The sequence below is a fragment of the Pelodiscus sinensis genome, chromosome 16 (genome assembly GCF_052426305.1).
Source record: "Pelodiscus sinensis isolate ZL-2025 chromosome 16, ASM5242630v1, whole genome shotgun sequence".
NCBI classification, from domain to species: domain Eukaryota; kingdom Metazoa; phylum Chordata; order Testudines; family Trionychidae; genus Pelodiscus; species Pelodiscus sinensis.
The window spans coordinates 41,243,666-41,267,747 of NC_143067.1; the positions used below are offsets into that span (position 1 = coordinate 41,243,666).

The 24,082-nt window shown below is 45.7% G+C and overlaps 1 protein-coding gene across 10 annotated transcripts in view; it reads left to right on the plus strand.

Moving 5' to 3' along the window:
• The window catches only part of LOC102444674 (protocadherin beta-16), a 53,371-nt gene extending 30,423 nt beyond the window's left edge, over nucleotides 1-22,948 (plus strand). For 6 of the 10 annotated variants that reach the window (XM_075900030.2, XM_075900029.2, XM_075900028.2 and 3 more), the window contains exon 2: nucleotides 21,921-22,948. In XM_075900030.2, the coding sequence (XP_075756145.2) occupies nucleotides 21,921-22,040 (120 nt within the window). In that variant the 3' untranslated portion in view covers nucleotides 22,041-22,948. Of the gene's footprint in view, nucleotides 1-8,019; nucleotides 10,677-15,187; nucleotides 18,568-21,920 lie in introns of those variants that run through there. The other 4 variants (XM_075900033.2, XM_075900025.2, XM_075900032.2 and 1 more) reach the window with 4 other exon arrangements.
• The last annotated feature ends 1,134 nt before the right edge of the window (nucleotides 22,949-24,082 follow it).

A 24,082-nucleotide genomic window follows, 5' to 3' on the forward strand; every position in this document is an offset into this window, starting at 1 on the left:
TTTGTTCCTATTGCAATGAAAACTGGTTGGCAGGGAATCAAAACCATTAATGTGGAATGCTGCTCTCTCTGCCACTAGGAATACAGATCCCCCCCCCCCCCCACACACACACACCCAAACTCTCATGGCAACAATGGGATCCGGAGTTACTCTGGACCATGCTCCGCCCTGCTGCCATCTCCCCGTCTAAAACGCTGGGCTTCTCCATGGAAACCAACATCCAGAACCCACCGAGAAACTGAGTGTAGCAGGCTCCGAAAGAGGGGAGGGGTAGAGTGCAGTCTGCCAACTCTCTCTGGCTCCTGCCACCATGGTAAGTTTTGGGGGGGGAGGACACGAAGAGCACTGCTGACATCCTGGATCAGATACTGGGTAGTCCCCAGGCTTGTTTTGCACTGAGGATGGAACAAGGGGGACAGAGCAGTGGGGAAAGCGGCTGGGCTGGGGCAGAATGGAGTGGAGTTTGGGGGAAGGGAGGGAGTTGGGAGTTGCTGTGGGGTGGGACGGGGCAGGGGTGGAGCTAGGAATGGGTGATCCCAGGCCCCGCACATATTGCACTAGGGAGGAGGTTGATCTAGTCCACCGGCCACCCCACTAGAGATGGTAATGCTCACAATTTATTGTTTTCTGTCTCCCTGTAAGAGTGCTTGTGTGCATGTGTTCTGATGACCTAAAGAGTTTAATGTGCACATGGAGTATCTGTTTAATTGAAGCATCATAACTTTTCCCCAGAAAACTCTGTTGTGTGGAGAAGGCCGAAGTTTGCTTTCATAAATGTCTTCTGATTTTCGCAGGGATCTTTTTCTGTAGTTCACTTATATGATGTTCAAATTTATACATTTGATTTAAGAACTTTTTTATGTGGTGCTATGGTTTTATCCTCTCTAAAAACCATTTTTCAGACTGGGATATTGGACTCTGTGCTGGATCTGTGGTTTTTTCTGAGGAAGTTTGAAGCTTCTCAGGGGAAGACTTAAAAAGGAATGATTTGGTTTTTTTGTTTTTTTCATTAACTCAAGTGCAGGGGAAGTATGTGAATTAGAAACCCATGTAGATTAGTCTATAGAATCTGAAATGTTGCAAAAAATCTGTCTGCCCTGGCTTCTTCAGTTGTGTTTTCACAGAGTACTCTGGATGAGGTGTGAGTTGCAGTGTTTTTGCATGAATGGGAAATGAGACAGATCAGGGAAGCATTAAAGTAAAATGGAAGTATCTAATGAAGTGTGAAGTGCACTTTATGTATCTATGTAACCTTGTGCAGTGTGACAAACCAGCAGCGTCTGAGGTTTCGATGAGGGAGGTACTCATCCGAAGAAGAGTCAATGTTTACTTAAATCCTTTGAACTCGTCGTCTGTTTTACAGCTCATGGAGTTTGTGAACCAATAGCAATGAACACTTATGAGAAAGTACCGTGTTACATACACACCGTGGTAGGGTGGCAGCAGATGGCATCAACAGGATTTTTCAATACAGCAAGTAATTGTCCAATTTGTTATTTGGTTAAAATGGCAATGGCCCCATCATTTTGTGCTGTCTTCAGAATATGACCTCACCATTTAATAACCTGGTTCCCAGAGCAAAGAAACCCCGGTACTTCGTGACCAAATTGTGGCTGTAAATGGAGATTGTGGCCAGAATTCTTCTCTTTCCTACCAACTGTTGCAGGCCACTCATCAAGATCTGTCCACTGGCAGACTGAAACTAGGGATAAAATGTATGGAGTATGACTTCTTCTGGCAAAGGCTAAATATTGTTACAGACAATGCTCACTGCCCCAGTCCACTACTGTGATCTAATTTCACTCTGATTGGCTGGGTTTCAAGACACGCACATTCGTTCAGAGACATAAGTATAGAATAGGAATGTGATGGGATGTTAAGTATATTCTTAGAAATTTATAAATCTGCTGGTGGCCAGCTGATATACCGTCTCACCCATTTATTTAGCACTATTTGGGAGAGGGAGCTAGTCCCCCAGAACTTCAAAGATATACACATATTCAAGAGAAAAGGTGAGTGTGCATGTTGTGTGACCATTGGGGCTTGTCTCTGCTCTCTATAGCTAGTGAGATCCTGGTCTGCATCCTTTACAACCGGCTTTCAGTGCATGTATTCAAAAATGGCATTATCCTTAAACCAGTGTGGATTTTATGCTGACTGAGGCACTGCCAATATGATATTTATAATCAGATAGAGAGAAGAGAAATGTAGGGAGCAACACCAGGACCTCTATGTGATTTTCATTGACTTGACCAAGGCATTTGTGACAGTCAACAGAGATAGGCTCTGGAAAATACTTGGGCAAATTGGCTGTCCTGAAAAATTTATCAACATTGTTCGGCCCTTTCATGGTGGCATGTTGGGTCGCATCCTTAATAATGGAGAGATATCTGTATCTTTTGAAATATCAAACGGTACAAGGCAAGGATGTGTTCTTGCTCCTCTCCTGTTCAACATATACTTTTCAGCAATGCTGTTAGTTGCTTTTAAGTACTGCACGTTGGGTACACCTATTCAGTTCCGAACAGATGGCAGCATTTTCAATCTCCAGAGACTTCAGGCTCGCACCGAAGTAGTTACTACAACTATCCATGATCTTCTGTTTGCTGATTACTGTGCACTGTTGGCTCATTCAGTAAAGGATGCACAGGAGCTTTTTGATGGCTGTTACTTCTGCTCACCACTTTGGACTCACAGTGAACCTCAGGAAGACAGAAGTTATGCATCAGCTTGTTTGAAAAGAGCCCAGAACTCCAGTGATCACTGCTGCTGGTACAGTCCTTAAGGCTGTTGATAAGTTCTGCTACCTGGGAAGTGTACTGTCTTCTAGCATAAAGGTGGATCATGACATATCTGCTTGATTAGCCAAAGCCAGCGCTGCCTTTGGAAAAGTGACCAAACACCCATGGAATGACCATGGTATCAAACTCCATACCAAGGTAGCAGTTTATCAGGCCATTTTCTTGAATATCCTGATGTATGGCTCGGAACTATGGACAATATCATCACCACGTTTTGAAGGTCGATTAATTCCATATGAGTTGCCTTAGAAAGATTGCCCATGTGAATTGGTGGGACAAAATTCCTAACACAGAGGTTCTTAAGCTGTATGGTGTTATGGGCATGGAAGCAATACTTATGAACAAACATGAGGATGGATGACACATGGATATCAAAGATGGTCCTCTATGGCCAGCTTTCTCATGGAAAGCACTTTATCGGTGGTCAGTATAAGCTCTATAAAGACATCTTAAAGGCCAATGTGAAGTCATGTTGCATATCTCCCAATGATCTGGAAAACTCTAGTTCAGGACAGATTGTCCTGGAGGCAACCACCATACAGGCTCTTAATTGCTTTGAGAGTCAGCATATCCAGGCATTACAGAAAAAGCATAGGATCTGAAAAGAACGTATAACACCTGCAGTTGGTGTGTTTTTATGTGACATCTGTAATCGGCTCTGCCAATCAAGGTTTGTTTTAGTCACTCATCAACGGTGTCATAGAAGGTGAGATCCATTGATTGACAGCTCAGTCCAAGGATATTTTTAGTAATATATTTTGTTTCAATTTCATTGGGACCATTGATTGTTTCTGTTTGGCCCCTGCTGCCATAAAATATATAAGACAAGAACATTCAGATAAGATATTGACTTGCTTCTTTCAGTTGCTATTGGAGTCAATTTTTCCAATGATTATGTAGAGGCCAAGACTGGATCTCTTCCTAGCGACTCCCTTTACAATACATGTTTGCTGAACCTCTAAATTCATTATTAGTTCTAGTTTATTTGTCCTTCAGTTTTATAGTTTTCCTTTTGCACACCCTGCTCAGCAAGGGACCCACAGAATCTAGAGATTTCCAAGCTCTCGCTGACCTCATGGACAAAAGAGAAGTGGTGGCAGAAGGGATTGACTTTTAGGGACTCATTTACTTCCTTAGCTGTGAGGAATAAAGATACTGGAAAATCATAGAATCATAGAGCTGGAAGAGACCTCAGGAGGTCATCAAGTCCAGCCTGCTGCCCAAGGCAGGACCAATCCCAACTAAATCAACTCAGCCAGGGCTTTGTCAAGCCAAGACTTAAACACCTCTAGGGATGGAGATTCCACCACCTCTCTTGGTAACCCATTCCAGTACTTCACTATCCTCCTAGTGAAATAGTTTTTCCTAATATCCAACCTAGACTTCCCCCACTGTAATTGTTCCTTGTTCTGCCATCTGTCACTACTGTGAACAACCTTTCTCCATCCTCTTTGGAACCTCCCATCAGGAAGTTGAAGGCTGCTATCAAATCCCCCCTCACTCTTCTGCAGACTAAAGAAACCCAAATCCCTCAGTATCTCCTCATAGGTCATGTGCTCCAGCCCACTAATAATTTTGGTTGCCCTCTGCTGGTCCCTCTCCAATGCGTCCACATCCTTTCTATAATAGGGGGCCCAGAACTGGACACAATACTCCAGATGTGGCCTCACCAGAGCTGAATAAAGGGGAATAATCACTTCTCTAGATCTGCTGGCAATGCTCCTCCTAATCATATGCAACCTAATATGCCATTAGCCTTCTTGTCTACAAGGGCACACTGTTGACTCATATCCAGCTTCTCATTCACTGTAGTCCCAGGTGCTTTTCTGCAGAACTGCTACTTAGCCAGTCAGTCCCCAGCCTGTAACAATGCTTGAGATTCTTCTGTCCCAAGTGCAGGACTCTACACTTGTCCTTGTTGAACCTCATCAGATTTCTTTTGGCCCAATCCTCTAATCTGTCTAGGTCACTGTGACGATGTGTTGGGGTTCCCCCATAATGGCACAAACAGACTCCACCAGCCAGTAGAAGAGAGGGAGTTTATTGCTTCTCCAGGATACAGCACAGCATAGATGTAATCTGGTTACAAGGCAGGCCTGGGATGCCTCAGCCCCTGTTGAGATGGGGGAGACTGGGCCCCTAAATCCCAGTCCCTTGCTTAGGCTGCTTCCTCCATGATACCAGACAGAAACTGACTCTCTTCCAGCCCTGCCTCCCAGACAGGGGTTGGTCTCCGCCTTCCTCCCTTTGTCTCACTCCCTGGGAGGCAACCTGTCAGACAGGTTGTGAGACCCTGGTCTAGTGACTCATCCGCTGTCCTGTGCTACAAATAGCTGCCAGTGGAGGTCACCCACTGCCCAAGCCCAGCAACCAGCAAGGCACCACCATACCACACTGGATTATAGAGCAGATAACACGCCCCCACTACATCACAGTCACTCTGGACCCTATTCCTATCCTTCAACGCATCTACCTCTCCCCCAGATAAGTGTTATCTGTGAACTTGCCAAGAGTGCAATCCATCCCCTCATCCAGGTCATTACTAAAGATGTTGATCAAAAACTGGTCCTAGAACCCATCCTTGGGGGCACTCCACTAGAAACCGACTGCCAACCTGACATCAAGCCATTGATCACTACCTGTTGGGCCCAACAGTCTATCCAGCTTTCTATCCATCTTACAGTCCATTTATCCAATCCATACTCCCTTAATTTGCTGGAAAGAATATTGCGGGAGACCATATCAAAAGCTTTGCCAAAGTGAAGGTATATCATATCCACTGACTTTCCCATATCCACAGAGCCAGTTACCTCATCATAGAAGCTAATCAGATTGATCAGGAATGACTTGCCCTTGGTGAATCCATGTTGACTATTCCTGATCACTTTTCCCTCTTCCAAGTGCTTCAAAATGGATTCCTTGAGGATCCCCTCCATGATTTTTCCAGGGACAGAGGTAAGGCTGACTGGTCTGTAGTTTCCTGGATTATCTTTCTTACTTTTTTTAAAGATGGGCACTACATTTGCATTTTTCCAATCATCTGGGATCTCTCCTGATCTCCACAAGTTTTCAAAGATAGTGACCAAAGGCTCTGCAATAACATTTACCAACTCCCTCAGTACCCTCGGATGCATTAAATCCAGACCCATGGATTTGTGTATGTTTAGCTTTTCTAAATAGTTCCTAACTTATTTCCCCACCACGGGCTGTCCACCTCCTTCCCATACTGCGTTGCCCAGTGTGTTAGTCTGGGTGCTGACCTTGTCTGTGAAGACAGAGGCAAAGAAAGCATCGAGTACTTAAGCTTTTCCAACATCATCTGTCACTAGGTTACCTCATCCAGTAAGGGCCCCCCACCCTCTCTGATCACCCTCTTATTGCTAACATGCCTGTAGAAACCTTTCTTGTTACCCTTCACATCCCGTGCTAGCTGCAATTCCAATTGTGCTTTCGCCTTCCTGATAACTCCCCTTCATTCTCAAGCAATATATTTGTAGTCCTTCCTAGTCATCTGTCCAAGTTTCCACCTCTTGTAAGCTTCCTTTCTGTGTTTAAGCTCACCAAGGATTTCCCTGGTAAGCCAATCTGGTCACCTACCAGATTTGCTTCTCTTGCTGTGCATTGGGATGGTTTCTTCCTGTGCCTTTAGTAAGGCTTCTTGAAAATACTGCCAGCTCTCCTGGACTCCTTTCCCCATCATGTAAGCATCCCAGGGAATCCTGTCTATCAGTTCTCTGAGGGAGTCAAAGTCTGCTTTTCTGAAGTCCAGGGTGTGTATTTTATTACTCTCCTTTGGTCAGGATCCTGAAATCTACCATCTCATGATCACTGCTTCCCCAGTTGTCACCCACCTCTACTTCCTCTACTAGTTCCTCCCTGTTTGTGTGCAGCAAATCAAGCTGCGCATGGCCCCTGGTCAGTTCCTTCAGCACATGTACCAAAAAGTTATCTGCAACATTCTCCAAAAACTTCCTGGATTCTATGTGTATTGCTGTATTCATCTCCCAACAGATGTCAGGGTGATTAAAGTCCCCCATGAGAACCAGGGCCTGTGATCTGGAAGCTTCTCTCAGTTGTTTGAAGAAAGCCTCATCTACCTCATCCACCTGATCCAGTGGTCTATAGTAGACACCAACCACAACATCACTCCTGTTGCTTCCACCTCTAAACTTAACCCATAGATTTTCAACAGGTTTTTCTCCCTCTATATACTGGAGCTCTGAGCAATCATAGTGCTCTCTTACATACAATGCAACTCCTCCTTCTTTTCCCCCCCCCCGCCTGTTCTTCCTGAACAGTCTATACCCTTCCATGACAGCGCTCCAGTCATGCGAGTCAGCCCACCAAGTCTTCCAATCAAATCATAGTTCTTTGACTGGGCCAGGGCTTCTGATTCTTCCTATGTGTTTCCCAGGCTTCTTGCATTTGTGTACAAACATCTTAGATAACTGGTTGATTGCCCTACCTTCTCCATTTGAATCAGGGGTCCTCCTTTGTCACTTATTCCTCCTTGAGTTTCTTCCCGGTATCCGACTTCCCCACTTACCTCAGGGCTTTGGTCAACATCCCACAATGAACCTAGTTTAAAGCCCTCTTCACTAGGTTTGCAAGCCTGACCATGAAGATGCTCTTTTCCCTTCCTAACAATCCTTGTGCCTGAAACAGAGTCCCATGATGGAATGAACCAAAGCCCTCTCTCCAACACCACCTGTGCAATCATGCATTTACTTCCTCAATTTGACAATCTGTACCTGCACGTTTCCTTCAACAGGCAGGATGAACAAAAACACCACTAGCGCTTCAAATTCCTTGATCCTTCTTTCCTTGATCCTTCTTCCCAGCACTATATAATGTGCAATGACCTACTCAAGGTCATTCTTGGCCATATCATTAGTTCCTACATGGAGAAGCAGGAAGGGGTAGTGATCCAAAGGTTTGACCAGTTTTAAAATGAGAGAACAAAATGCAATGTGGAAAAATCACAATTTAATTGACTCTTTTGTTATTTTGCAATTGTCTTATTTCCTGCAAACGATAATAACCTTCCTTCACATTTCCCAGTTCTCAGAGTGCAATTTTACAGCCACAGTTTGTACTAAATAGGAAAGCTTTCCCATGTAGAAAACAATTGCACGCAATAAATTTTCATTGCAAAATACTGGGCTGCCTTAATTTAGCTGAGCCGCGAGGTGGCGATATTGGCAAAGACGGAGCTGAAAATTCAGCTTTTACTAGTCCATCAGCGCTCTGGGCAGCTGCGCTCAGACGTCTGAATGCCACAGAAGGCAGCGGCTGTGCGCCCGGAACTGGTGACAAAGGATTACAGGGAAAGCGCGGCTGGAATCGCTACACACAGAGTCAGTCTCCAGGAGAAATCGGTTCCCGTCTACAACAACATCTGAGCGGATGCCGTGGCTTGGCAGAGGGGCATGTGTTCAGATCTCAGTGGGCCTGGCTGGCGCAATGGCGAATCGCTCCAGGACAAGGCAAGTTCTCTCTTTCGCTCTGTGTCTGTGGGTGTCCCTGGCGGAGGGCGGGACGAGCCGCTATTCTGTGCCGGAGGAGAAGAAAAGCGGGTCGCTAGTTGCTAATATCGCAAAGGATTTGAATGTGGCCGTAGGGACCTTGTTTGCTCGCAGGGCGCGGCTGGTTTCTAAAAGCACCAGGCAGTATTTTGAGCTGAACGCGAGCTCCGGGGATGTGAGAATAAAGGAGAAAATAGACCGGGAGGAGCTTTGCAGACGGAGTGACCCGTGTGTGCTGCAATTCGAAATTGTGCTGGAAAACCCACTGCAGCTGTACCCAGTGGAGGTGCAGATCGAAGATGTGAATGACAATTCCCCGAAATTCTCCAAGAGTGAATTCGGTTTACAAATACCAGAACAGATCCCCGTAAACTCCCGCTTCCGCCTGGAAAGGGCCCAAGATTCGGACATAGGAACAAACGGCATCCAGAGCTACGCAATCAGCTCTAATGAGCATTTCCGTCTGGATGTGCAAACCCGCGCGGACGGCAGCAAATACGCGGAGCTTGTGCTCGAGAACCAATTAGATCGGGAGGCGCAGGCGCAGTTGATGCTGATTCTCACCGCTGCAGATGGGGGCCGCCCACAGCGAACCGGCACAGCCCAAATACGCGTCAATGTGCTGGATGCTAACGATAACTTCCCCCAGTTCAGCCAGTCCGTGTACAGGGCGCAGTTACCGGAGAACAGTCCTAGAGGTACCTTGGTCACCAGGGTGGAGGCCAGTGATTTGGATGAAGGCTCAAACGCAGAAATCACCTATTCCTACGGGCAGGTGCCTGAGAGAGTCCTCGAGTTATTTCAGCTCAATCCGTCTACTGGAGAAATGGCTGTCATGGGGACAATTGATTATGAAGACGAAGCGATATATGAAATAGAAATTCAGGCCACAGACGGGGGCGGTTTCTCTGCGCACTGCAAAGTGCTGATGGAGATCGAGGACATGAATGACAACGCCCCGGAGGTGACGCTGACGTCCCTCAGCAGCACCATCCCCGAGGACTCCGCCCCGGGCACCGTGGTGGCCTTGTTCAGTGTGAGAGACCGGGACTCCGGGGACAACGGCAGAGCAGACTGCTCCATTCCGGGCAATGTCCCTTTCGCTCTGAAATCGACTGTGCAGAACTATTACGAGCTTGTCACACGGGGGCCCCTGGACCGCGAGGCGGTGGCCGAGTATAACATCAGCATCACAGCCACGGACCGGGGCGCTCCCCGGCTCGCCTCGGAGAGGGTGATCCGCGTGCAGCTGTCGGATGTCAATGACAACCCGCCGGTGTTTACCGAGCCGTCCTACGTCATGTACCTGAAGGAGAACAACCTCCCGGGGCTCTTGATCGGCTCTGTCCACGCTGCGGACCTGGACACCGAGCAGAATGCCAAAGTGACGTACTCGGCGTTGCCTGGCGACGTGGGCGACCCCCCCTTCTCGTCCTACGTCTCCATAAACTCCGACAGCGGCCACGTGTACGCGCTGCGATCCATGGATTATGAGCGAACGAGGGATTTCCAGGTGCGGGTGTGCGCTGCGGATGGCGGGTCCCCCCCGCTGAGCTCTGAAGCCACCGTCCGGGTTGTGATCTTGGACGAAAACGACAACGCGCCCTTCCTGTTATACCCTCTGCAGAACAGCAGCTCCCCCGCCAGTGAGCTGGTGCCCCGCTCGGCGGGGCCGGGTTACCTGGTGACGAAGGTGGTGGCCGTGGACGGAGACTCGGGCCAGAATTCTTGGCTTTCCTACCAGCTGCTGAGAGCCACGGACCCCGGTCTCTTCACGGTGGGGCTCCAGAGCGGGGAGGTGAGAACCAGCAGGCCGGTAACGAGCCCGGACTCTGTGAAACAGAAACTGCTCGTGCTGGTGAGAGACAACGGCGACCCGCCCAGATCCACCACCTCCACGCTGAACGTGCTCCTGGTGGACGGGTTTTCGGACGCCCACCTGCAGCTCGTGGATGTGCCCCAAGAGGAGGGGCAGCAGGACACGTTAACCCTGTATCTCGTCATTGCTTTGTCTTGCATTTCGTTCCTTTTCCTGCTGTCCGTGGTGACAGTGATCGCCACCCGGCTGTACAAGGCGAGGCAGGGCCAGGAGCGGTACATGGCATCGTCCAGGAACTTCTATTATGAGCCCAGCTTCGCCACAAACCCCGCGGACACGAGTGGCGCCGGGACTCTGCCTCAGTCTTATTGTTACGAGGTTTGCTTGACCACGGGCTCTGGCACCAGCGAATTTAAGTATCTCCGGCCGCTGCTACCGTCCGTGCCCGCTGAGCCCAGCGCTGCCGGAGGGTCCCTTCTGGACTCTCAGGTTAGTTCCCAGCTAAAGGAGGGGAAGGAATCTGTGTGCGAGGTGAGTGCTCATGGTACTTTTTGTACATTAATACCTTGTTTAATGTTTATTTTTGAACTGGTCTGAAAATTATTTTAATTGCTTCTAGAAATTTCTGCGTTTTACGTAGGAATCTTTTCCGCTATGTATTTATTTATTTATTTGTTTCCACTTGTATAATCTTCGGGCTCATATTCTTTTACTTAAGTGCCTTTTTATCTACCCCAATGTTTGTTTCCTGTCTAAAATACCGTTTATCAAATTGCGATATTGGTCGCCGTGAACAGTCTCTCATCCGTGGAAGGGAAGTTTGAAGTTCGTGAGAGGAAAATTACAAAAACTACAACTTGCATTTCTCATAAACTCAGTCGCCGCGGAATTGTGTGACCTACGCAGGGTGTTCTGCCGAGGTAATCTATATGAGGTGCGAGTTGCATAGCTACTGTTTCAAGGTGAAATGTCAGAGATCAGGGAAATGTTAAAGAAAAATGAATGTATCCAAAACAGGAATATCTTTTCCTCCTCCCTGACTTCCGCATCACCCACCCACACCTTCCGCCTCTCTAGTCATTTGGTCGTGGTGTGAATTTGTTTTTTGGCGAGAATTTTGAATTCAATTTAACATATTATTACACACTTTAAATGCTCGTACAGCAGAAGCTAAAATAGGCATATAGACAAAGCCAGCTTCTTCAACCACTATTGTTTTTTGTGACATTTTGGACACTTTTCTCTCAGGGATTTTGGCCAACTTAAAGGTAATCAAGGGCTGAGTGAGCTCTCCTCTGACAATTCGTGATGAATGGGGGTAGGGAGTGAAGGGAGGAAGGCTTTAGAACCAGACTGTACCTACACTGCCTAGGTATCCAGCGGACACCGTGTTGCCAAAATGATCAGTTTTGACTGGTGTTGAATGTGGGTGTACTGAAATGTTATCCTTGTCCTAATAAGTGACTTCAGTGTTTGATTCGTGCCAGGGATGAGTCCTGGTGCATGTAGGCCTGATAGTTCATTACCGGGAGACCGATGGGCTTTCCACATCTGTTTTGAAAGTTAAAAAAATAATTACTTGAGTGCTAGCACATCTTTCATTAGAAATTAAGTCTTGGTCATCCTCAACTGAATTGCAGTTGCTAAGCAGAGGGCAGATCCCAGAAAGGCAAGAGAAGCGATGGAACAGGTGTTCTGCTTCATTGTGTGGGCTTTGCCTAAGTCACTGGCATATTTGATCTGCTCTTTCCGCTGTTTAAAGATAAAAGATATTAGGCTCCATGGACAATCTTTTACTATTTTACCTGAGCACTAAAGCCAAAATCACTGATAATCAGGTCTAAGTGTTCAAACCTGCAGTTTCTGTGGAAGAGACTGACCAGCCTGCACTAGCAGTGCAGTTCCCTTGCTCGCAGCTGAAATCACTGAGAGCTGGATGGAATCTCAAGAGTCCAACTCCCGGAGGTGGCAGTGGAAAGTGACAGCACAGGGCCATTGGTGACAGAGCCATGGAATAAACAGTGGTACAATAAGCAAGAGTAGCCAGAGTGAGTGACTGAGTGAATGGTCAGCAGCTGAAAGAATGACCTTTCTCTTCTACACTTCAGGGTGGGAGTTGAATTCATGCAAAAGCACCTCTAAACTCTGGGTCACCTCTGACTAAGAACAACTAGTAGTCCGTGGCACCTTGAAGACTAACAAAAATATATGGGATCCTGAGCTTTCCCAGATGAGTTGGAGTGGAAGTAACAGAATTATATATATATATATATTTGAACATGATCCTACAATTGACAGGTACTTCATTTGATATATATATATCAAATGAAGTACCTGTCAATTGTAGGATCATGTTCATGAAGCTAATTAAGTGGACTGGATGTCATAGCTTTGATGTGGAAAATGCCTTAGAGTTGACAGGTACTTATTTTGCTGTTATATATATCTATTGGCTGTTAAGTATGCTGGAGATACAGCATAGTGTATGGGAATGGGGTCACATCATGCTTTCTATTTAAGCAATAGATATCACACACTACAAACTGGAGGCCAATTTTCAGTGCACTGTCACTTGTTAATTTTGAAGTCAACACTGGTTCTGAACAAAACAGGCAAATGCTCACACTTTCACAAGCAACTCAACTGAATGGAAGTATGCAGTGCAACAGTGAATGACTCAGGGACAGAAAAAGTAAATCATTCATATTCAAAATATGCATACATGGCTGATAAGTGCACCTATGCAAATGGACATCAAGTATTAAGCCACTTAGTATATTATCTTAATATCAGTGATAAGCCAATGCATGTGTGTCTAGATTTTCAAGTTATTGAAGACATATTGTCTGCATCTGTGACAACCCACATCTTAGAAGAGCTAAATTGAACCCTAAGCACATGACTGCTTTTGCATTTGATGGAGCTTCAAACTTCTCTGAAAGTCATAGTGGAGTACAAGCATTGCTCAGAGAAAAGTGTACTGTTAGCCTCTGCAGGGTGTATAGGAGAGATTATCTACTCTAACTACCAATACACAAACTGCAGAATATTCAGAAGACTGTTTAAAAAGTCACGAATGTAATGTCCTCATTAAACTCTATTTTTCAGAAGGAGTCCCAAAGGACTAGACATCATTTAATAAATAGAAGATTAAGTTCAAATTAGTCCAACCTGGGAAAACCCATTAGCTTTCTTACAAGTTCTCTTTGACTATTGTGTTGGGCCACGTCTATACTTACATGTCAGGGATTGGTCTTCTGTCATTCAATTTAGGAGGTCTAGTTAAGACCACTAAATCAAATGCTGTAGATGCCTCCAGTTGGTGCCAGTATTCCATGTAGTCAGGAGGCATGAGGGAAATTGACAGGAGTATTTATTCCAGTTGGCCTCCCACTGTAAGGATGCTGGTTTCAGGTACGCAACTCCAACCACTTAGTGTGATGGATTTATGTCTACACTATGGCAGAAAGTTGACCTAAGCTACACAACTCAGATTCATGAATGTAGCTGGAGCTGACATCCCACAGGTGGAGTTACAGTGGGATCTACACTGCAGAAGGTTGATAGGATAAAACTCAATTTTTAAATCACACAAATTAAAGATGACTACTAAAGCCTACGTGAAGCACTACATCTACATTCTTCTTGATTTCTTGTAATTTTGCAGGAACTCCTAGTGAGCTTCTCGAATGCAGTGCATTCACGTTTAGTGACTTCTTGTGTGTCCATTACTGCCATTCCTTCATGGCTTGCACTTTCCAGTGGGCCCCTTTACCAGAGACAAGAAGAGAAAGGGAAGTCAACAGGAGAAGTAACTAGGATTATATTCAGTAAAGACAGATACAAATTACTCCACTTCAGAAGGAACGATCAGCTGCACACATGCAACATGGGAAATGACTCCCTAGGGATATATCTACATAGACATTATTCCAAAATAACATAGTGTGGGTCTACATATAAGCCATTATTCTGAAATAATGTTGAGCTGGAGGACTTCTTATTCTGACTCCTGTAACCCTCATTTTATGAGGAACAAGTGAATTCAAAGGAAGAATGTTCTTCCTTCCACCTCCTACTGTGTAGACTGTGCCAGAAGTCCAATTAAGCTATTTTGACTTAAGATACACAATTGATGTAGCTGAAGTTGCGGAGCTTAATTTTAGTTTTTCCCTGTTGTGTAGACATGCCCTTGGAAGGAGTAGTGTGAAAAGGTTTCTGGGGGTCATAGTGGCCCATAAACTAAATAAGAGTGAAAAGTGTAACATTGTTGTGAAAAAGCAAACATCCTTCTGGGATGTGTTACCAAGAGTGTTGTAAGACAAAAGAAGTAATTCTTTTGCTCTATTCTGTGTTAATTAGGTTTCAACTGGAGTATTGTGTTCAATTCTGGGCACAACTTTTCAGGAAACATGTGGACACACTAGAAAGACTCCAAAGAAGAGCAAGAAAATGATTAAACATCTGGAAAATATGACCTATGAAGGATGATTTTAAAAAATGGGTTTAGTTCATCTTGAAAAAATGAAGACTGAAAGGGGACATAATTTTCAAATACATAAAAGTCTGTTAGAAGGAGGAGGGAGAAAAATGTTTTTAATTTTTGAAGCTAGGAGAAGAAGCAATGGTCTTAAATTGCAGCAAAGAGGATTTAGGTTGGATATTGGGAAGAACGTCTGAATTGTCAGGGTGGTTAAGCACTGGAATAAATTGCCTGAGGGTGTTGTGGCATCTCCATCACTGGAGATTTTTGAGAGCAGGTTAAACAAACTCCTGACAGGGATGGCCTGTATAATACTTAGTCCTGCCATGAGTACAAGGGACTGGACTAGATAACTTCCTGGGGTCCTTTCCAGCCCTTTGATTCTGATCAAAGTTCTCATTTTTTTTACACCTGCTGCTGGGAGGCCTGCAATGCAGATCTATTCACTATCAAATAGAAAAATGGAAAACAAAACCATGAGATCAATTACAGAGTGTACTCTGCTTGATGCAAAATCTAAATATAATACAAGCAAAGACAATGGACACTTGACCACCTACATTTGCTGTTGGGATGCTAAATATATTGGTAGCGCATGGTTCTTCAGATACACATATGCAATCCAGGGACACATCTCATGCAAGAGGAATGTGATGGGATAGTAAATGTATACAGTACTTAGAAATCTCTTACTTCAGTTTAATTTTTCTTTCTTTTGTGACCATTATTGCCATAAAATATGTGAGATAAGAAAATTAGAAGGAAGATGTTTCTCTGCTTCTTCAAATGCAATGGGACACCTATTTTGTTTGAATAATTGTATAGTTGCCAGCACAACATCTCTTCCCCAGAACTAACTATATGCTGGATTAACCACTGGGTCGACCACTAAATACATCTAGGTTATTAGGATGCAGTTTTAGTTTTACTGTAGAGCACTGTAACACAAAAGGGGATCATCGATTTAAGGATTTATGTAGTTGAGAGAAATGATAATGGGAGGTGAGAGAAGAAACCCGGTGTCGAATATTTTATGATTTTCAACAGTCTAGCTCATCCAATGGGTAATAATATTTAATATTATATAGTTTTTAATCTGCAATTTATTAACCATGCGTTGTAGTTAATAGAGAAATCTTTACCATGCACAGAATAACAGCGGGCAATACATTTTCACCGCAAAATGCTGGCCTGCCTTATTTTAGCTAAGCCACAGGGTGGCGATATTGGCAAAGACGGTGTTGAAAATGCAGTTTTTCCCAGTCCATCAGCGCTTAGTGAGGAGCTGCTCTCAGACGCCTGAATGCCGCAGAAGGCAGCGGCTCTGCGCAGGGAACGGGTGACAAAGGAATACAAGAAAAGGCCTCTGTAAGAACTAGAAACTGATAGTATCTGGCTCAATCTCTTGTACAGTAAACTGAGCTCGTATTGAGGAGAAATCGTTTCCCGTCTCGCACAACATCCGAGCGGCTACCGCGCCTTGGCAGAGGGGCCTGTATTCAGATCTGACTGGGCCTGGCTGGCGCAATGGCGAATCGCTCCAGGACAAGGCAAGTTCTCTCTTTCGCTCTGTGTCTGTGGGTGTCCCTGGCGGAGGGCGGGACGAGCCGCTATTCTGTGCCGGAGGAGAAGAAAAGCGGGTCGCTAGTTGCTAATATCGCAAAGGATTTGAATGTGGCCGTAGGGACCTTGTCTGCTCGCAGGGCGCGGCTGGTTTCTAAAAGCACCAGGCAGTATTTTGAGCTGAACGCGCGCTCCGGGGATGTGAGAATAAAGGAGAAAATAGACCGGGAGGAGCTGTGCGAACAGAGTGACCCGTGTGTGCTGCAATTCGAAATTGTGCTGGAAAACCCACTGCAGCTGTACCCAGTGGAGGTGCAGATCGAAGATGTGAATGACAATTCCCCGAAATTCTCCAAGAGCGAATTCACTTTGGAGGCGCCTGAACAGATCCCGGTAAACACCCGCTTCCCCCTGGAAAGGGCTCAAGATTCGGACGTAGGAACAAACGGCATCCAGAGCTACGCAATCAGCTCTAACGAGCATTTCCGTCTGGATGTGCAAACCCACAGCGACGGCAGCAAATACGCGGAGCTTGTGCTCGAGAAACAATTAGATCGGGAGGCTCAGGCGCAGTTGATGCTGATTCTCACAGCTGCAGATGGGGGCCGCCCACAGCGAACCGGCACAGCCCAAATACGCGTCAGTGTGCTGGATGTTAACGATAACTTCCCACAGTTCAGCCAGTCCGTGTACAGGGCGCAGTTACCGGAGAACAGTCCTAGAGGTACCTTGGTCACCAGGGTGGAGGCCAGTGATTTGGATGAAGGCTCAAATGCAGAAATCACCTATTCCTACGGGCAAGTGCCTGAGAGAGTCCTCGAGTTATTTCAGCTCAATCCGTCCACTGGGGAAATCACTGTGCTGGGGACAATTGATTATGAACAAACGACAAAGTATGAAATAGAATTTCGGGCCAAGGATGGGGGCGGGTTGTCTGCGCACTGCAAAGTGCTGGTGGAGATCGAGGACACGAATGACAACGCCCCGGAGGTGACGCTGACGACCCTCAGCAGCACCATCCCCGAGGACTCGGGCCCGGGCACCGTGGTGGCCTTGTTCAGTGTGAGAGACCGGGACTCCGGGGACAACGGCAGAGCAGACTGCTCCATTCCGGGCAATGTCCCTTTCGCTCTGAAATCGACTGTGCAGAACTATTACGAGCTTGTCACACGGGGGCCCCTGGACCGCGAGGCGGTGGCCGAGTATAACATCAGCATCACAGCCACGGACCGGGGCGCTCCCCGGCTCGCCTCGGAGAGGGTGATCCGCGTGCAGCTGTCGGATGTCAATGACAACCCGCCGGTGTTTACCGAGCCGTCCTACGTCATGTACCTGAAGGAGAACAACCTCCCGGGGCTCTTGATCGGCTCAGTCCACGCTGCGGACCTGGACACCGAGCAGAATGCCAAAGTGACGTACTCGGCGTTGCCTGGCGACGTGGGCGACCTCCCCTTTTCGTCCTACGTCTCCATAAACTCCGACAGCGGCCACGTGTACGCGCTGCGATCCATGGATTATGAGCGAACGAGGGATTTCCAGGTGCGGGTGCGCGCTGCGGATGGCGGGTCCCCCCCGCTGAGCTCTGAAGCCACCGTCCGGGTTGTGATCTTGGACGAAAACGACAACGCGCCCTTCCTCTTATACCCCCTGCAGAACAGCAGCTCCCCCGCCAGTGAGCTGGTGCCCCGCTCGGCGGGGCCGGGTTACCTGGTGACGAAGGTGGTGGCCGTGGACGGAGACTCGGGTCAGAATTCTTGGCTTTCCTACCAGCTGCTGAGAGCCACGGACCCCGGTCTCTTCACGGTGGGGCTCCAGAGCGGGGAGGTGAGAACCAGCAGGCCGGTAACGAGCCCGGACTCTGTGAAACAGAAACTGCTCGTGCTGGTGAGAGACAACGGCGACCCGCCCAGATCCACCACCTCCACGCTGAACGTGCTCCTGGTGGACGGGTTTTCGGAGGCCCACCTGCAGCTCGTGGACGTGCCCCAAGAGGAGGGGCAGCAGGACACGTTAACCCTGTATCTCGTCATTGCTTTGTCTTGCATTTCGTTCCTTTTCCTGCTGTCCGTGGTGACAGTGATCGCCACCCGGCTGTACAAGGCGAGGCAGGGCCAAGAGCGGTACGTGGCATCGTCCAGGAACTTCTATTGTGAGCCCAGCTTCCCCACAAACCCCGGGGACACGAGTGGCGCCGGGACTCTGCCTCAGTCTTATTGTTACGAGGTTTGCTTGACCACGGGCTCTGGCACCAGCGAATTTAAGTATCTCCGGCCGCTGCTACCGTCTGTGGCAGCTGAGCCCAGCGCTGCAGGAGGGTCGGTTCTGGACTCTCAGGTTAGTTCCCAGCTAAAGGAGGGGAAGGAATCCGTGAGCAAGGTGAGTGCTCATGTTACTCCATGTGCGTTAATGCCTAGTTTGGATTATTGTATTGCTCTTGGTCTGTAAATTACTTGACTCGGATATTCAGAAATGTTTGGAAATATGTGATTATCTAGGAAGCTTTTCTGTTCATTGTCCAAAGTATTGATGTATTTTTAGCATGTGCTGGCTAATATAATTGCACAGTAGCGTTCTGTTCAGTTGTTTGTCGGATTTGTTCTGATCTTCTTGTATTGTTTGTGGTATCTATCAAAAAAGATTGAAGTTTGTCCAAAGAATTATTTGGATATTATTTATGGAGCTCTTGTTACCATCGGAATTTTCTCACCTTCGTTCAATATTCCGAATGCGGTTCTATATACTCTGAATTTTTACAAGGGATTTACAACTTGTTTTTTCTGTAGAATTTTTTGTGGCAATCTTGCTGAGATTAGAATTTCAGAACATAGGTGTCAGTATGTAGCCAGGCAGATAAGGAATAATGTTACAACGGAAAATACACACCCAGCAAAATATATAAACTACTCCTTACTTGTCCATCAAGCCTTTGCAATGGGAGCAATTATCAGTGGCAGAGGTTTCAATGAGGGGGATATTTGTTGAAGAAATGGACAAAATTTATAAAGCAGTTAGAGCTTCATAAATGTTTGTACACATGACCATCAGCGTGGATGTTCAGGGCTGGTGTGATATTGCACCCAACTGATATAGCAGCGGTTGGTGGTATTAGAAGGATTTTTGTAAGCAACAAGTGTGTGAGAAGTCGGTGAGCAAAGGAATATAGTGTTGAGTCCAAAGAGAGGCCATAATCTAGAATAACCAAGGAAACTCTCCGTGTACACGCACTGTCCGGTTGCGGATGTGCAGAAACACCACTGGCTCATCAGTTGTCCAACAATGCTAAAAATGAAGGATCAGGTCCGATAAGCGAAATCGAGGTTGGAAGTGCAATATAAAGCAGCCAATTTGGTACTATTTAGTTCTCTTTTTGGGTTGAACGGACGGAAGTTTATAGCCCGTGGGAAGTAACACAGTAGTATGACTCTTTCGCATTACGAAATGGAATGTGTTTAACGTTTGTAGGGTAACACACAGGACCCATATCCAAACGCAATCTCCTGACGTTACACTTGCTGATGGATAATATTAATGTAATTTGGGTTTAACTATGGCACTGGCTTTTGTTGTACTTTTCCGGAGGCAAAACCACGGGATGAGAAGGTCTAGGTAGGAGATTCCACTTACTGGAACTTGCTACCGGTCTGGCCCTCAGGTGGGGGGATGTGTTGCGGGATAAGAAGGTGCACAGAGAACACAAGCGTGGATCGATGGGGGAAGAAATCTGACTCCTCAGAGGGGTTTTTCCCCATGTTCTTTCTGGCCCGCCTCACTCTGCATCAGCGCCCTCCCCTTTTCTTCTGTGTTCGGTGGAAATCCCGGAATCAAATTTGGGAGATCATTACCAATCACTGGTCTGAAGTATTTCTGCTAGTTCAGGTGGGGAGCAGGCATTAGAATGAACTGTAAAGACATAGGAATGCGATGCGAAACCAATACCCCACGATCTGCCTACCTTGGCCAAATTCCATCATGTTCTTCTCTCTATCACCAGAACAAAGGTAACCCTTTGGTAACCAAGAGATGCCTTAATTCTAGCTCTTCGTTTTCCAGACAATGGATACAATTTAAAGGAGGTTTTACATGTTTATTTTCCTCCAAAGACAGTGTTACTATAATCGAGCAATCTGTCAGAGTTTGTCATTCGAGAATAATTTTGTGACACCAGTCCTAACACATGTCTTGAATCTAGGAATTTGCAGTTATTGTGACTATTAGCCATGCGTAATTGGTGAATTATTATCAAGGAATATGTGTATGGTTTTTAAAAATACAGAGCCGTTTATTTCGCTGTAAAAATGTATAGGATGTTTTAGATATCTTAATATACTGCCAAGGACCCTGAATTATTTAAAACACATATCTTTTTGAGACAGGCATATGTACTCCCAGAGACATTTTACTATAAATCATAATTCCTCATTATTTGCTAAATATAACTTAGAATTCAATATAATTCATGAATTATTTGCTTATAGCATTTTTCTGATACTACAATCTGGATTTAGATACCTAACAATAGAATGACAACGTGCTCCCAAAAAAATCTTCACTTCCCTTTCAGGAAATGTGAACAATAAATACAAAACTGATATTAAAAGTATCGATATCCCAGCTGATGTAAATCGAACTAGTGCCTCTGATGGTGGCAGCTAACTTTACACTATCTGCATATCTAGAACATTGACAGATCTGATCATTTTAAACAAACAAAAAACAATGTTTATGGTGGCACTTTATAACGGTTACTTAGCGTTCCTGCAGGAAGTATTAACCAAAGGTTAGAATCATAGAGCTGGAGACCTCAGGAGGTCATCAAGTCCAGCCCCCTGCCCAAGGCAGGACCAATCCCAACTAGAGGTTAATTAGAGGCTATCAAAATAAGTTATTCTTAACTCTTTCAAATCTATTTAAAAAATAAAATCGATCTAGTTGCCTGCGACTGCTAACAATCCTGGCCAAAATGTATAAAATCCTTTCTTGATTTGGAAGCCTGCCTTTTTGGTGCTCAGTATTAGATACTCAGGCCCTATCCCCTAGGCCACTCCACCTCCCTCCTGTGGAGGGGCTCTTATCCTGTGTTGGCTGTCTAGTCATTTCCAGGATGGGTTGGAGGGGGCACCACTAGAGCCATGGAGGGGGGCTCTGCCCGCCCCCATCCACCCACTCTGTAAGGGGCCGGACAGCCAACACAGGCTGCCCCAGGATTGGAGCTGGCTCCCGCATTAGGAAGGGAGGGTAAGGGACGGGTTGAAGGTGGGGACGTGGGGTGGATTCTGGAGTGGCTTTGGGGATAGGGCACTCGCTCGGGGGTGCAGGGCTGCGGGCTTGAGCATGTGAAGGTAAGGTGGTGGGATAGGTTCTGGAGTGTCTTAAGGGGTAGAGCAAAATAACAATCTTTTGAATGAGTCACCTGAATTACCATAAAGTTGAATTACCTGCATTACCTTCTGAATGTTCACAAGGTAAAATTTCTCAGCAAGTTATACAGGGATACAGTGTCACCCTTTTGGATTTCAACAACTAGGAGCATTTGTGCTATAAGATGTACTTACGGGCCAGGTGCTTTTCCCATTGAAATCAATAACAAAACTATTGAGTTTAAATAGACCGGTATCCCAGCCACAGTTCTCTAAGATGAAGTCCCGCTTGCATGTACTCCAATGCACAATAGTGCCTGACTTCTTTACAACAGCCGATAATGACACCTCACCATTCTGTATTGTTTGCAGGGCAGAGCATCCGTTTCTGAGGACTCCATACCCAGATCTTCAGGTGCAGGCTGTATTGCTAACAAGGTGTTAGGGATAAATGAGGACTGTGGTCAAAACGGTTGGCTTTCCTACCAATAGATGAGAACAACCAACTCCGCTCTGTTCAACTATCAGACACCATAAACAAGAATTGAGAATCAAGAGGCTTGTCGCCTTCAAAGAAACTTTCAAGAAGATATACGTCCTTTATGTAAGAGACCCTTTCTATATTGTGTAGTTGTTTATTCCTGTTTAATAGGCATTTCAAGTAGACCTTTGCATTTGTGACCTAGTTACTGAAGAAGAACAGGAGCTCGTATATCATGCTTGCTTTGTAGATGCCAGCTAGTCCTTAGTTTATTATGATTATTAGAATTTAGAAACTTCTACTTTGTCTAGATAAGTCAAACCTAAACTTTAACAGTGATTTATCATAAACTACCTTCCCTATCACTCTCCGGCCAGGAGATGATTATGTAATAGTGTGTTGATTTTTTGCAAGTTCTTTTCAGTGTACAAGTTTAACATTAAATGAAAATTAAGAATATTTTCTCTTACAAAGTAATTATATATCAGCAAACAGAAAAAGATTACATTAAAAATGATTGACTACAATGTACCATTGCATATTTGGTTGGAAGGTTGAGCCTCATATATATTGTGTAAACTGTGTATTTTCAAAATTGCAGTCTTTTTTCTGATCATATGAAACTGAAACTAATAGTTATAAAGTATTTCGAGATCCTTCATTAAAAAATGCTGTAGAAGTGAAGAACAAATATTTCATTAATAGTATGATAGTAACATAGGTTAAAAGTGATACTATAAACCTTAGACACTTTGCTGTGTGTAATGAGTATATTTTCTTTCTGCCTTTATTTAATGTCATTACCAAGTGTAACATTTAAGATAAAGGGAACATGATGTAATTTTCCGCGTTGATCACATGGTTTAAAAATCGAGTTTCTGGTGACCATAACAATAATAAAAACAATTTTTGAAAATGGCTTTAGTTTGACTTTGTTATCCGTTAAGTCTCAGGATTGGTAGCTGCGCAGCCAGCCAGGGAACAATTTCTAATGACCTGTTCTGGTGTCCGGTAGGCTGGCTGGTCTGTCCCAAACGTGACAGCTGGTGGCCCACATATGCAGGAAATAGCATACAGAAAGTGGGCTATCTGCAGCACATGGCTATGGAATGCAATCCCATCACCGGCAGATGGAGAGGAAGAGAGTGTGGGAAAGTGCCTACCTGCAAGCAGAGGAAATGCAGCTCTCACTGAAGTCAGGCAAACATTGGTTCTGTCTACAAAACTTCAATAGATGGGAGAAATCGGTGACATTTCTGCTAACATTTAACTAAGACAAAAGGGGATGAGAAATGCATCAGGCAAGTGCAATGCCAGCAAGTTTGAATAGTGGAATGCAGAATGAGGTTAAAATCTTGATATAGCTAATAGTGCCTCAAGAACCTGCCTTGTTAACATGGCATTTTACACCCCTACTTTTATGAGGGTCTGGATGTGGTACCCACTGTTTGGTGAGGCCAGGTCAGGACTGTAAAACTTAAACCTAAGCTTCAGGGAGGTTGCAGTGGTTGGGGATGGGGCTTGTGCATGAATCGCTACCCAGCCCCAACCCTGTTCTAGTGCTAGCCCAGGTTACAGTGGCAGTGGTGGTGGCTCCAATTCCAAGGTCTTCCCGCTGCCTCTTCTTTATTAAAAATAAAGTGAATTTTAATAGCTATGAAATGATACATTGTGCAGGAATGAGAGATGTCAAAAGTCGGGGGGGAAGGGAGGAATAAGATGGCAGCAGTCACCAGGGTTAGCTCCTAACGGGCCACTGTATTCACCTGTGCCTCAGCAGGTATGGGTAACTGCAGATCACCGTTCGTGGCCAATGAGAGCAGCGGGAAGTGGCGCACACCGGGACACTGCTTTCCGCAGCTTCCATTGGCCAGGAACAGCAATCTGTGGCCAACGGGAGCTGCAATCGTCCATACCTGTGGAGGCGCAGGTAAATACAGTGGTAGTGACCCGCCAGGGGCTAACCCTGGTGAACCGGAAGTGGTGCATTTGATTTTTCCTCTTTAAAGGGGGTACTCTGTCTTCACTGCATTTCATATTGTTGATTTCACAT